General features: G+C 37.2%; 1 protein-coding gene across 3 annotated transcripts in view; it reads right to left on the bottom strand.

Annotated features, from left to right (window-relative positions):
• ATP2A2 (ATPase sarcoplasmic/endoplasmic reticulum Ca2+ transporting 2) overlaps positions 1-13,950 on the bottom strand; it is a 45,231-nt gene that overhangs the window by 8,323 nt on the left and 22,958 nt on the right. For all 3 annotated transcript variants that reach the window (XR_002400541.4, XM_005016313.6, XM_021270084.4), the window contains exons 6-16: positions 13,100-13,180; positions 11,224-11,309; positions 9,870-10,334; positions 7,095-7,183; positions 4,483-4,585; positions 3,814-3,945; positions 3,600-3,722; positions 3,213-3,431; positions 1,582-1,917; positions 1,130-1,350; positions 243-445 (exon numbers count right to left, since the gene is read on the bottom strand). Coding sequence is in view for 2 of the 3 variants with exons in the window: in XM_005016313.6 (XP_005016370.1) it covers positions 243-445; positions 1,130-1,350; positions 1,582-1,917; positions 3,213-3,431; positions 3,600-3,722; positions 3,814-3,945; positions 4,483-4,585; positions 7,095-7,183; positions 9,870-10,334; positions 11,224-11,309; positions 13,100-13,180 (2,058 nt within the window). In the remaining variant the exon portion in view is untranslated. The remainder of the gene's footprint in view (positions 1-242; positions 446-1,129; positions 1,351-1,581; positions 1,918-3,212; positions 3,432-3,599; positions 3,723-3,813; positions 3,946-4,482; positions 4,586-7,094; positions 7,184-9,869; positions 10,335-11,223; positions 11,310-13,099; positions 13,181-13,950) is intronic.

Raw genomic sequence — 13,950 nt, 5'->3', positions numbered from 1 at the left:
AACTATAACTTTTTCTGCCTCTGTTGTTAGCAATGAAAAGAAAAAGTTACTGCTTTACCATTCTATCATAGCACTGCCTGCAAATACACAAAACAGTGAATCTCAAAATAGAATACCAATTCTACAGATCATCTATTGCTAGTTTTCAGAACTTGAGCAAAAGTTAGACACTGATTTCAAAGTGGGCCTCAAAAAATCTACATGCTGTAGTTAAGAGAAATAAGAAAGCTCTTACTACTTACATCCAATAGCTAGGTAACGGAAGAATAGCCATCCACTGATCAGTGGCTCTTTAGGGTTGCGGGGTGGCTTATTCATGATATCAAGATCAGGAGGATTAAAGCCCAGAGCAGTAGCAGGGAGACCATCCGTCACAAGGTTTACCCATAACAGTTGGACAGGAATTAGAGCTTCAGGAAAACCCAGGGCAGCAGTCAAGAAGATACTATAAGAAAACCCACCAATTATAAGCTTATTTTTGTGAACGCAAATAAGTTTTTTAATGCTTAAGCTTAAAGCATCCTTTCTGTTCTCTCACATGGAGTTATCCATTTCATATCACAAACAGCATTAAAGTTTTTAATGCTTTAAAGTCTACAAAAAATAGGGCAAGACAAATGCTGTATTATATTCTGCTCAGGGAGAAAGTATGCTTTGATGTAAGCAACGGTTAGGAGATCAATACTTACATTCTGTGGCACTGGGGCAACATTTCTCCCCAGGACATGTAAGAGACTTTCTTCCGTAACTTGAGGTTTAAGTTACAGAAACATTTAAATGTTGCTATGTTATCTGAAATAACAGATCTTATAAGATTTTGTCTTCTTATTTTTACAATTAAGTTCCACAGAGAAGCATTCCAAACACAGAAGTAACTAAAGCATCTTAGCCACCTACTGAGCTAGAGTATTATATAAAATGCAACGCTCAGCTTTTGTGCTATGCTAAAGTTCTCCAGTAAATGCTACTGACCCTGGAAGTATACAGACCTCATTCCACACAGTCACAATGAGCCAACTACCTGGAGAACGGAACCTGTTTCTCTGGTTTTAGTGAGAAATACTGGAAGTAAATGAATAATAGACTCCATCATCACTACTCTAGCCCAAAGAAAACACCTGAAACTTACCACACAACTTCTCCAACGTTGGAAGAGATCAAGTAACGGATGAACTGCTTCATGTTGTTATAAATTGCACGTCCTTCTTCCACAGCAGCTACGATAGTCGAGAAATTATCATCTGCTAAAACCATTTCAGAAGCAGTTTTAGCCACTGCAGTACCAGAACCCATAGCAATTCCAATTTCTGCTTTCTTCAACGCAGGGGCATCATTGACACCATCACCAGTCTAAAACAAAAATTTAAAGTTGAAGAAGAGCAGACACTTTTATATAGGACAAGAAAAGAATTTCACATCGCGTCTGGTATTTTAGATCAAATCATTTAAGCACAGAACTATTATGAGATGGAGTTCAGGAAAAAGCTGAAGTCCTGAACAAGGCATCAGTCTGACAGGGCATAATTTAGGTTTAAACACAGTATCTGCCTTTCAAATCAAGTAAGAAGTTCAATTCCTCACCATAGCTGTAATCTCGTCGAAAGACTGAAGAAACTCCACAATTTTAGACTTGTGGGAAGGCTCCACACGAGCAAAGCAACGGGCATGGTGGCAAGCATCTCTTTGGGCAGCAAGTGAGAGCTCATCAAATTCACGGCCAGTAAAGGCTTTTGTAGACACATCTTCATCTTCCACAAAGATACCAATGCGTCGGCAAATAGCTACTGCTGTGCCTTTATTATCACCAGTGATCATAATAACTCTAATACCAGCTTGTTTACACAGCTTTATAGACGAAGCTACTTCAATTCTTGGGGGATCCAGCATACCCACGCAGCCAACGAAGGTCAAATTGGTCTGAAACAATACAGCACTGAGTTTTAGCACAAAAACCTGTAGACATCTGACATTAGCAAAACAATCATTTTATTTGCACGCTAAACATACATCTCAGTGTAGTGACCTTTGTGTTTACTCCCATTCCCAATATTCTATATTGAGCAACTGGACACTGAAGCCTATGTCAACTTGATGTTTGGCCAAAGCCAGTGTATTATGTATGATATGCTTGTTGTTTTCATTCTGGAAGGATTACTTGTTTTGCCATGCTAAATTTTCACAGTGCTTTAGGTCTGACACTTAATTCAGAGAGTGGGAGAACCAAAATGTCACACATCTATACGCACATTGACAAGTATGAGGAGGTGAGGCAGCATTTGGTGCTTTCAGAATCACAATGCTACATGGTACCCCATGCACGAGAGGCCATAGTTAATTCCAAGAGCACAAGCATACACTGAAATGGGATCCTACACTTTTAAGCCTTGCCTCAAATACGTTCATTTCATTAGCTGTGATCTAATTGTTACCCTTGCAAATTCAACTTACAGTCAAGTCTTTCTTTTTCACCATCAGAGCCAGCAGCACAGTGCACAAACCAAAACTCACCAACTGCTATCACGCCCCTCAACACTTCACCCCAGCCTAAGTCCTTGATACAGATTTCATTGGAAAATTACAGAGTAGCTAAGATGATAATCATGGACAGATTTTTCGCAGACAACAGTATGGAGGAGGGGAAGTAAACCTGATCCTCAGAGCACAAAATGGTAGTGAGGTTTCATCATAAAATCCCCAGAGGTCTTCGCAGTTGAGCAGCGTCAAACTAAAAATCATTGAAGCCGAAACCACAATGCACTTTTGGGAAGGTTTTTCAGTCTCTGAAACAGTTTATGCTGTTATGACCTTCAGGACTGTATGCATATATGCAAAACAGTATAACTTGTAGGTGGTTTCTAGCTGATTTCTCCTGCTTTTAGCCAAGTGACAGCATGTATAACCAGCCATCAAGAACAAATGCACATTTTGCTTTTAAACCCAAAATTAACTGGTGAAAGAAAAAGGTGGACAGTTACCAGAAACCACAGAATATTCTCAGACAGTATCTTTTGAATTTCTTTAAAGCTACATACAATCTGTTCTATAAACTGATAATTCCCTCCATAGATGTGGCTAATTGTGTCTGACATCAAAAACACCCAGTAAGACATTCTCAGCTTTAACTACACCTCAAGAAAAGGGCCAAACATAAGGAGTCACCATTCCCATTTGGGAGAGGAAGAAATGTTAAAAGGACGTTTAACTAAAATTACCTCGTAGTTAATGAAGTTTGAGGAGTCCTCAAGATTCATTTCTTCTTTTCTAGGTGGATTGTCATGGGTTGCCAGAGCCAAGCAACGCAATGTGTCTCTACCAGTTCCCCACTCTCTAATAACAGACATTATTTTCTGCTTAATTCCTGAGGTCAATGCTACTTTAGCGTTTCCAACACGGACATGCGTACATCTGTCAATTACACCTTCAGGAGCACCCTTGCAGAGGCAAACAAGAAAAAATCTTAGTAAAAAAAATTCCTTTCCAACACAGCATTTGCTTAAACTAACAAAGTTCTTTATGTCCAAGCAGTTTGGCCATAATTTCTAATGTTATGGAGTCTTTGTAGCCATTCCATAACTGCACTTCTCCAGCATGGAACTCACCTTAACAAACATCTTACTCATGGACGTGCGGCTTGGTTTGTTCGGTGTACAATAGACAGACATAGACTTTCTGTCTCTTGAGAATTCCAGAGTGAATTCTTTCTTCATGAGTTGTTTTATCACCTTTTAAGAAGACAACAGTGTAACAATATGTTTAGACAATTTATGTACCAAAACTCACTCCCCAATGAATTCCAGATAAAAGAGTACTGACCGAATTGCAAGCATTTGCACGTTCAATTCGAGAAAGTCCTTTCAAGTCTGTGTCAAATACATTCATCTTTTCAACCAGACAGGTAAGTGCCGTTTCTGTAGCTTCACCCACTTTTTCATATACTCCTTTAGCCTTTAGTTAACACAAAGCAAACAAACACAAGAGTTTACTTTAACCCTCAGCTGAAACCTACTGGAGACAAAGTTCAAGTTTCACAATGGAAAAAAAATGCTTAACAAATCTTAATATGGCTTAGGAAACAAGCAAAACTATTTTTAAAAAGCAACTTTGAGGAGTTTCATTTGTAGAAAATTTCAAGCCTTTCCTCTCAATACCAGCAGAGAATGATGTCAGCATCTTATCAAGTATTCAAGTCATTTTGAGATGTAGCAACCTTAAGGAGGCAAGGCAAAGCAAGAAAGCAGCAGTGCATTCTACACAGCAAGAGATCTCCAAGTTCCAGATTAAACTTACTGCCTGGCTTAAGTTTCCTCAGTGTTCAACAAACAAGTCATTCCCAGAATTAATGCTTAAGAAGACCTAAATACTCTTCCTTGAATAGAAGGGGATTTACCACTGAAAGGTATTACATAGACAGATGAGAACAAACATTTATCCTCATTCTCACACTCCCCTCTGTTCCAGGATATTTCCAGGATATGTACTTACTTCATTGTAGTCCAATGAGGAATCATTGCAGAGCGCACAGATCGTTGCAAGTTCCACAAGGCCATCGTACTGGCTACATTTAATAAGTTTGTCATCTTTATGCCTTCCCAGAGGATGAAAAAGGGGGAAATTTACATTAGTTATTTACAATTAGCATTTAATGTTTCCCTTCTTTAAACCTGCTACTGTATTGCCATTTAATACAATGCTTATTAAGGACTTGGAACTACAGAGTTCAGAGAATCCGGATACCTTTAAATAGATATGCAGTTATTAGACAAAAATAAATTTGATATAAGTTTATCATATAAATTTGATAAAGGTGAAATCTGAATTGTAGATCAGACAGAAATGAACAGAACAACATTACCGATGAAATTACTACCTGAATTACAAAACCTTATCTCGTCCAGTGACAGTCATACAGCAACACAGAACAGAAATAAAGAGCTCAGTGAAAGAAGAATCTGAAATCAGTATTACAGCATGTATGACTTGGACGGGAGTTCCAAGGAAAAGGATATTGCCAGACATTAGGAGCTTAACTTCCTTAGTCTCACTGCACATTCTGCAGATTTACTGCTATGCATGAACTGGACAGGCAGTAGATTTGGTCTTTGTTATTTCTTAAAAATTGATCTGTGCTGTATGCGAATCTCCTAAATCAATAAAAAGCTAGGTAATTTCACAACACAAATTCCACTAGCAAAAAAATATTCTTTTCTAGTAGTTATATATACTTAATGATGAATATCTGAGCTCTTTAGGAAAAGCAAAGGTACATTTTCCCAAAGTAATATACCCTTCAGGCATCACAAATAAAAGGAACTTCTTTGCTTCCACATTTAGAAATAGATAATAAATGAACTCACTTTCTGTAGCATCAGCACACTTCTAGAGTAAACATAAAGGAACCAGAAGAAGTGCTCAATGCTGTTATTTTTACCAGAATCAGCAAGACAATTCTCTTGTACCATCTCTTATTAAAGCCCTCAAGGAGAAAAATGTCTGATAGAAATAAATCACTGCTCCATAAGAATGCTTAACACTGCCTATGACGTCTGATTATGTAAGCTTTTTGTTCAGCCTCTTGTAGTACTGCAAAAGAAATCCAGCGTTGCATAATAGCATATGAACAAAATGCATCTTAAAAATAAGTATGCTTTAAAGTTCCATTTTGCATATAATCCTACAGTCGTAAGCAAAATTTAGCAGCTCTAAGCCCTTAACTCTTTAAAGTTCTCGGCAGCTCTCAGTTTGTCACATCATCTGTCACAGCTGGTACATCCTGCTTTCACCTGTCCTGAACCTGCAGACAACCAGTGTATTTGAATATCCCTAACTTGTTATACCAGCTTTCCCCTGCCTGCACCTTATCAGCAATCACAATGTCTGAAGTAACACAACTACACATGGAGTCAAAGTTGTGGGGTCAGTTCTACGTGAAGCTTTTTCTTAAGCTTCAGGTTTTTTGATTAGCTAAAAATGAAGAAATGCACTCTACTAGCTTTTGCTGCAGTTCTTACCAATCACTTTCATTTTTGTGGTCTCGTTTTGCAAACCAGCATGCACATTGTCAAACAGTTTAGAGCGTTTTGTCAGGCCTCAGGACACAGTCTCGTAACTGAGAAATCAGTCACTAGAAAAGTTTCAGTCACTACAAAATGCTATGTACATGAACGCAGTGCTACTCACACACTTGTTCACATTTCCCCAGTTTCAGCAAGTAAAAACAGAACATTAACATACATTGATGACACTTCTTATACTCACATTTGTCACCTCACTGAGTTTTATTATTTCATTTATCTCTAGTTCTTGAGAGAGCAGCAAAAGCATAATAGCTAGATGCGTTTCAGGATCTAGAGTGTCACCTTGTCTAATTCTGTCTGCTGAAACAGAAGCATAAGCTTTTGACAGCAATTAGCTTTGAAACAAAAAGAGACTTGGGGAATTAAGATTTCCAGCTGCTGAGAACATTAATTTTGATAGCAGTTAAGACCATAAAGAGGGATAATTGCTACTGAGATTGGTGAAGACTGCATGAAGTCACAGGCCTGTATGTGAAACTCCATAAGGTCGAGATGTTTAAAATAATTGAATCTAGTTCTACTTTACACATAGAATTCTAATTCTGTAAAACTGAAGTGATAAAAATACGTGAAAGACCGGCCAAATAAAAGGAGCAGGAACAACCTGATAGAAGGAGGCTCTCTCCCTCTAGAATCAGAACCCTAAGATTCTAGAAGCTCTCAGGATGAACCATCTATCCCACTAGGAAAGACCTGAAACTGCTGAAGTAAAACATAAATGGATCATGCCTTTTCAAGGCCAGTGGTTTAGTACCAGCTCAGATGCCACAGGCTGAGACAAACACATATACTACCCAAGTACAGAAGCATCAAGCCCCACCAACTGCTGAGGGCAGGACAGAGGAATTTACAGTAAATTCAAGAAAACTTCAGCACATTCATAAGATACTTTAAGAAAGTCTTCTCTGAGGCAGTTTACACTCTCACTGGTTGAGTTTTCAATTACTGAGTAGTATACACATCACTTTGCAAGTCTACTGTAACAGTCAGTGAGTAAATAGACAAATATTTAACACTTACACTTCTCCCATTGGAGCATATGTTGAACCAGTTACAGTAAATTCATTCAGAGAACAGTTATCTCCATCTACTCTGTCCAGGACAAACATCTGAAATTAGAGTTAGAAGTGTTAGAAGTGCCTTTGAAAAATAATTAATGCATGAGATTTAAACCTTAAGTATGCAGGTACAAGAAGCAAGTCCACGTTCAGTAAACAAACTAGACAAAACCAGACAATACTTTGAACTTCACTCCCATACATGTTTGAACAGCTCCTTGTACTGAAGCATGAAGTACAGAACACAGCATTTCAGTTCAGATCTTATTTGAAAACTCAATTGTGGTACAAGTAGATCAAAGAGATGAAAAAATCCTATAGAGCATACACTTAACTTCAGCTATTAGGACTAGACTAGCTCCCAATCCTGACTGTGCCTAAGTTCTTCCTTGGCTTCAGACTCAATTCTCCTGTGTACATTTGACGTAGCAGTTCCAATCAAAAGCAGCACAGGACAGCTTGTACACTGACAATTCTTACCAAAGCAAAAATACAAAGCATCTACAAATAACAGAAGCTTTTTTATGCAGCAGGTAAGGTTTGAGGCAAGAGGCAGACTACAAGTTCCCCTTAACATCAGTGAAAGCATTTCCTATCCTGTTTCTTTAAGTCATTTGCAATGACTTAATCTACAGTCAGTCTACACTGGTTGATTAGAACCATTCAGACAGCTCAAGTGTCCCTACAGTACAGGCTGAAGTTATTTTCAAATAAATACACTAATTTGAAGGATGCATTTGTGCTCTAAGACACATGCATCCGTTCATCTGTCCTTTGTTTCTGTTTCCGTTCTAGGAGAGCTGCAAGCAGATTCAAATCAGTGAAAGTGGAGATAAAAATGTGGCACCTCAAGTTGTCATACTCTACCAGGACTAGCTGGTAGTAGAGGAGAAAGTTTTCTCATTGATTGATAGTGTATTTTAATACAACTTCTTAGAAGTTGGTTACTATGAGCCATTTTGCTATACCTCATCTTAAGATCTTTATTTCCCCTCACTCTGCAGCCTTATGTTTTCGGCAAGCATTCACAAAATACAGCCTAATATCTAGGTCTGCAGTGTCTCAAGTCCCTGTAATCTTCAAAGTAATTTTAAAAAAATAAAAAGCTAAACAAGCAGATAAACGAACATCATAAAACAGAGTAAACATGTTCTTGTCTGAGATAACAGGACAGGAGGACATTAAAACAAGACTTCAAATCTTCTCCTAAAGAAGTGTTGCTTTTGACTGAAATATTTAGTAAAGGTTTCCTTTGGACACTCAGGAATTACTACTTAACATTATGAAAACTGTTAACTGCAAAAGGGAATTACTATTGTAAAAATGCTTCTTAAAAAGCTAGATAATCTCTCTGCTTCAAGTGAAGCTGAATACACATACTGGTTACAGATATTAGGATTTTGCTGTGCTTCGCAAAGTCAAGCAATTAAGGTTTTTCTGTAGCTGCCTGACCTGGTAAGTTGTACTGCTAGAGATGTAAAACATTTAGCCCTCTGAATCTAAGGAGTAGAGCATTTGAGTTTTTACGTAAATACATCTGAAGGTTCTTAAACGAGTTAACCATGAAGCCTTCTGCTTTTGGCATCTTCATTTTTGGCAGCTTGCATTTGGTGATGAAAAATCTCTGCAAAGACTAGGGCAGTTATGCAACTCTACTGCAAGTAACCTCCTCTGGAATACTGATGAGCAGCTGCTTTGTGTCTCTTAGGTATAAATACTACAATACTGAAGCATGTAGAATAAGTCAACCACCGATTAAAAAGAAAAATCAATCACATGAGAATAAAGTGGTTAAGACTTAAAAACTTCTGCCAAAAATACCAGTCTGTAGTGCGCAACATTTACACATTTGGAATTCTAACCCGATGTAATGACTGAACAAACATTTGATATCATAAATTTGCTATGCTGCTGAACATTTACAATTATGAAAAGAACTTAGTGTTTTCTCCATAAAATTCCTACTCAGAATATCAAGTACATGGGAAGCATGGAAAACTGGCAACACAACATGTATTGTATTAGGTGACTAGCTATAAAAATCTCAATCAGCACAAGAATGAATACTAGCAAAAAGGGAGGCGCACACATCACTTATGCTTACATAAAAGCACACCATACGCTGGTTGAAGAGGACCCTGGCAATGCAGGTGACAGGGTCAACAGCACCTCAAGTTGCCAGATTAGTCATGCACATTGAAACCAATACAGGGATCTACATCAGAGCAACAGCAACTAGCAACGATAACCAAAAAAAGGTGGAAACAGTAGAGAAGAGAACTCAGACCATCCAAGCTACTGCTAGTAAACCTTCTACCTTTTTCTCATTGCTAAGCTTCTCCACCATCATCATCTTCCTATGTCGAAGTGAATGTTTTTATGCTTCTACACATCCTACCACTTCCTGAAACTGGACAAATCATACTAACTAATCGCCAGTAGTCTGACATGCTTGCAGAATGCCCATAGGAAGCTGCTTGCAAACAACCTTTCCTTCCATCAAATGCGGGTACAGCTATTTTTGGCCATGACTAAATAAGGGAAGAGATAAAAGCCTTTAAACACTACACGCTGGAAAACTGAATTAAAAGTAGAAGTTTATCTTGGGAAAATAAAGCAAGATTTTCATGATATGAGAATGAAAAAAATCCTGATCAAAAGAATTCAAACAACGCTGACTATTCAAACTGAATGACTGAGGAGAGAAAGAAAAACAGAGCAAGCCAATTCAACATACCCTGCAGACTGACATCTGATTCGTGGTCAGGGTACCAGTCTTGTCAGAACAAATAACTGAGGTGCACCCCAAGGTTTCTACGGAGGGAAGACTTCTAACAATAGCATTCTTCTTGGCCATTCTGCGGGTTCCAAGAGCCAAGCAGGTGGTAATGACAGCAGGCAGACCCTCGGGAATAGCAGCAACAGCAAGAGCAACGGCAATTTTAAAGTAATAGATAGCACCTCGAATCCAGGAGCCACCATGAACCGGATCATTAAAGTGACCAATGTTTATTATCCAAACAGCAATGCAGATAAGTGAGATGACTTTAGACAGCTGCTCTCCAAACTCATCCAGCTTCTGTTGGAGAGGGGTTCTCTCTTGTTCAGTAGCCACCATCTCATCACGAATTTTGCCAATTTCAGTGTTTACTCCTGTTGCAATAACCACTCCCATAGCTTTACCAGCAGCAATGTTAGTACCCTAATGTACATAAAGGGAAGAGAAAACAAATTGCATTCAAACTGTAAACAGTTCCCTTTAATAAAGAAAACAAAAAACAACACACACTTATACAAGGCCAGACTAGAGAACATGTTTGAGTTAGGATATGGAAAAGGTAGAAGAGAGGAAGAATGACATTCCCCCAATATATGCAAGAGAATATTCCAGCATAGAATAATTTATATTTACAATTTAGGCCTAATACGAACCTATACTGGTCTACTATAAGCATCAAAATCAAATCCAGCTGCTATACATTCAGTACCTATGTCTACTGACATCTTAAGAGGGTTTGTTTTGTTTTAGCCTGGCAAGAACCAATCCTAATTATGTTATTTACTGTGAGTAACAGACATGGTCTGTGGGATTGTGTGAACATGTTTAACGTGAGCAAGAAGTTAGGTTTTCTACAGGGAGTTCACCAACAGTAAGAGTTATTTCAGTGTCTGAAAGGCATTCAACACTTCCATGAAACAAGTTTCAAATCAACTCCATATTTCTGTTTTATCAAGCTAGTTCTCAGTTTTAGCAACACAATAGCACAATTCAGGTACACATTCTTATCAGCCTTGAGAACAATTCCTTTAGAAAGAGCAGTCATTTAGGCGTACTTTAAAAGTGCACGTGCTCCAACCTTCAAAACTTTATTTTAAAGGACAAAAATGAATTTCCTCACAAACTAGTTTCAACAAGCATCTTCCCTAAGGACAGCTTTCATTAAAAGTTACTTCTAACTTTTAATTCATTCCATTTGATGCACATGGAGACTACATACATATGGCACAGAGAATACAGCAAAGTCATACGGCCTTTAGATTCAGGCTTTAAATTCTCCTCACTTTCTTTTAAAACTTTCAAAACAACTTACAGAAAATAGCATGTTCTTTTTGTCTTGGTTTACAGCACGAGGATCAGGTACAGGGTCAGTGTGCTTAATAACAGAGACAGATTCACCTAAAATGAAGATAATAGCCTTAAGAAGAGATTATACATGTATCATCTTGAGTCCTGTAGGGAATCAAAAGTTATAACCTTCAGTCCGAAAAAGACTGTGTGTGAAACTGCTTTCTTTAAATTATTTTAATTGCTTAAGGAAAACAGGAAATAATTCAACTGACCAAAGAACTGAACAGCTGGCTTTTAATGAAAATAAGGTAAGATTTAAGTAAACATTTTATAGAGTTAGAAATCAATGAAGCATAAACCATGTCTTTTAAGAGACATTAAAGTGGTCACATAGGTAGTCACTCCACTCCTTATTTTAACCTATCAAGATCTACTGCATCAAGGATGACCTCTCATTATTTCACAAGGAAGTTTCTACTTCAGTGTTGTTTTGTGCTTCTCATGCATTCATGAGTTTGTTCTCTATGCATTGGAAGAGTTACATTCTCATTTAAATAATTACATGTTACCAGTTATGCATCTATTGGCAAACCTTGATTTTCTCTTTTTAACACTATGCAGCCATCTGTCAGTTAACTCCTTTAGCTGGAAGCCTTCTGAAATCTCTTCCATAAAAACCTTCAATGTCTCAATTTCCATAAACATCACACCGGAATACAAAGCTTCTTCTCAGTAAGAACAGATGTTAATTACTACACCAGATTTCAAAACGAGTGGTAACTCAGTGACTGATGCTAAAAGCATACTACTTTTTGTAAGCCCAAGAGAGCCAAAGCTTCCTACTTTTAAAAGGTTTGATGAGCATCTTAGACTGTAGTCCTGTTTTACTAATTAGAAGACTCAAACATCAATTTAAAATAGGCTCAAAAAGTGTTTTCTTAAAAAAAAAAAGTAAATATTTTCAGTTATTTAAATAATGGCAGGGAATTCATTATTCCCCTTATGCAAGCTTCCAGTTGACTACTTCTACTTCTTCCAGTTCTGATAGATTTACAAACATAGAGTGCTTATATTTTCTTATGCTAAACAGAAGTAAGCTTGACCAGTCTTGTGCTATTGAGGATATGTACTAAGAAAATTTGCAACCTGTTTTTTCAAGATGAACTTAAGGATCAAAAATAAATTTTTGATGAATAATTTACTGTTTCAAAATTCAGAGCTAGTTGACATTTGTTATTTATACTACCAAAACAGGCAGATAGATCTTCATGTTCCAGCTGAGAAAACTCTTATAACATGCTTGGTTGATTCCTAGCTTCTTTCCTATATTCAGAAGTACCGTTACTTTGTTTTGTTTTCAACTAATCTGAAAGCGCTCTAAATATAGCTCCTGCGCTTGAGAGCTAGTATCGGAAAACACATGAATGTGCATGGACAGAATTTCAGCAAATAAGGCTTTAGTAACAGCAATTTAACAGCTGCCTGTATTTTAGAAGCTCTTGTGAGAGAAAATTGGTGTTACAGAAGACATTTAGCAAGATTTCCATACTTTCATATTCAAGCAGTGACAGGATGTTCAGACCTAGAAGAATGCATAAACTAGGGAAGAAATTATTCCCCATAAGATTCCTGTGCTTCTCGACTAAAAAAAATATCAAAAAGGTATTATAAACCTCAGAAAAATATTCACCCCACAAATGTGAACACAAGTGACAATGTTAACGCATTCAACCACTAAAATTTAAGTAACTAGATCTGAAATATACTGCACTTAAGTGCAACATTGTACTTCTATAACTTCTGGCTTGTCCATAGGGAAATAGTCTATATTACTCTAGAACAGTAAAAAGTCACTTCCAAATGTACGCATAGTTCTCCAAAAGTCACAGAACTCATACCTGTGAGAATTGACTGGTCTACCCTTAGAGTTGTAGATTTGATAGACGTAATCCTTATATCAGCAGGAACCTTGTCTCCAACTGCAAAGAAATTAATAAGACAAAGTTAGTATTTGTTTTTTGGTGAGATTTCTAACCAAACTGCTATTAGCTTTATCAGCCAGGAAAATGAATTTTCCAGTAAATGTTTAGGTGATTAAGATTATTAACAGCTTCTTAAATATGTTGTGGTTCACAATACTCTCATTTTATGAGTATCCAATATACACTTTGGAAATTGTATGTTTGTCTTCAAGATCTCTATCCTATCAAAGAAACATTTTTGAAAATCACTATTTTGTATTTCTAATCATATGACTACATTCTCAGGAGAAAGATAACCAATTTCAGAATACATAGCTACAAATTTTGGTTATTTATAAGTTGAATCAAGTTTCCTTTTCAGAAACTGTCCTGGCCAGTTTTCTGGTTGTTTTCTTTATGCCCAAAGTCAGTTTTCTGTTCTTCAGAGATCAGAACATTATCCATGTTTATTTAGAAACTGCTTATGCAGATCTGCTCTTTTAAATGTTTTCCTTTGAATACTGCCAGATATTTCAGAATTGAAAGCTAAATTCAGATCATGAACTAGCTTTACTTCTCAGTAATGCTACTGTATGAAATATACCACAGTCCAAATCCCCATAAAATTTTGGCAGAACTCTATGCTGTGTTTGTCATACATTCCTATTTTCTAGAGTACAACACTGGATGAAAATAATAATAATAATAAAGAACCACCTCCTCTATCAAGTGTTTGAGATACCAAGGCAGCAGATGGTAGAACAGTTAACAGCACACTCCTAAAGATG

This window comes from Anas platyrhynchos, chromosome 16, assembly GCF_047663525.1.
Source record: "Anas platyrhynchos isolate ZD024472 breed Pekin duck chromosome 16, IASCAAS_PekinDuck_T2T, whole genome shotgun sequence".
NCBI lineage: Eukaryota > Metazoa > Chordata > Aves > Anseriformes > Anatidae > Anas > Anas platyrhynchos.
This window is presented reverse-complemented; position numbering and strand designations above follow the sequence as displayed.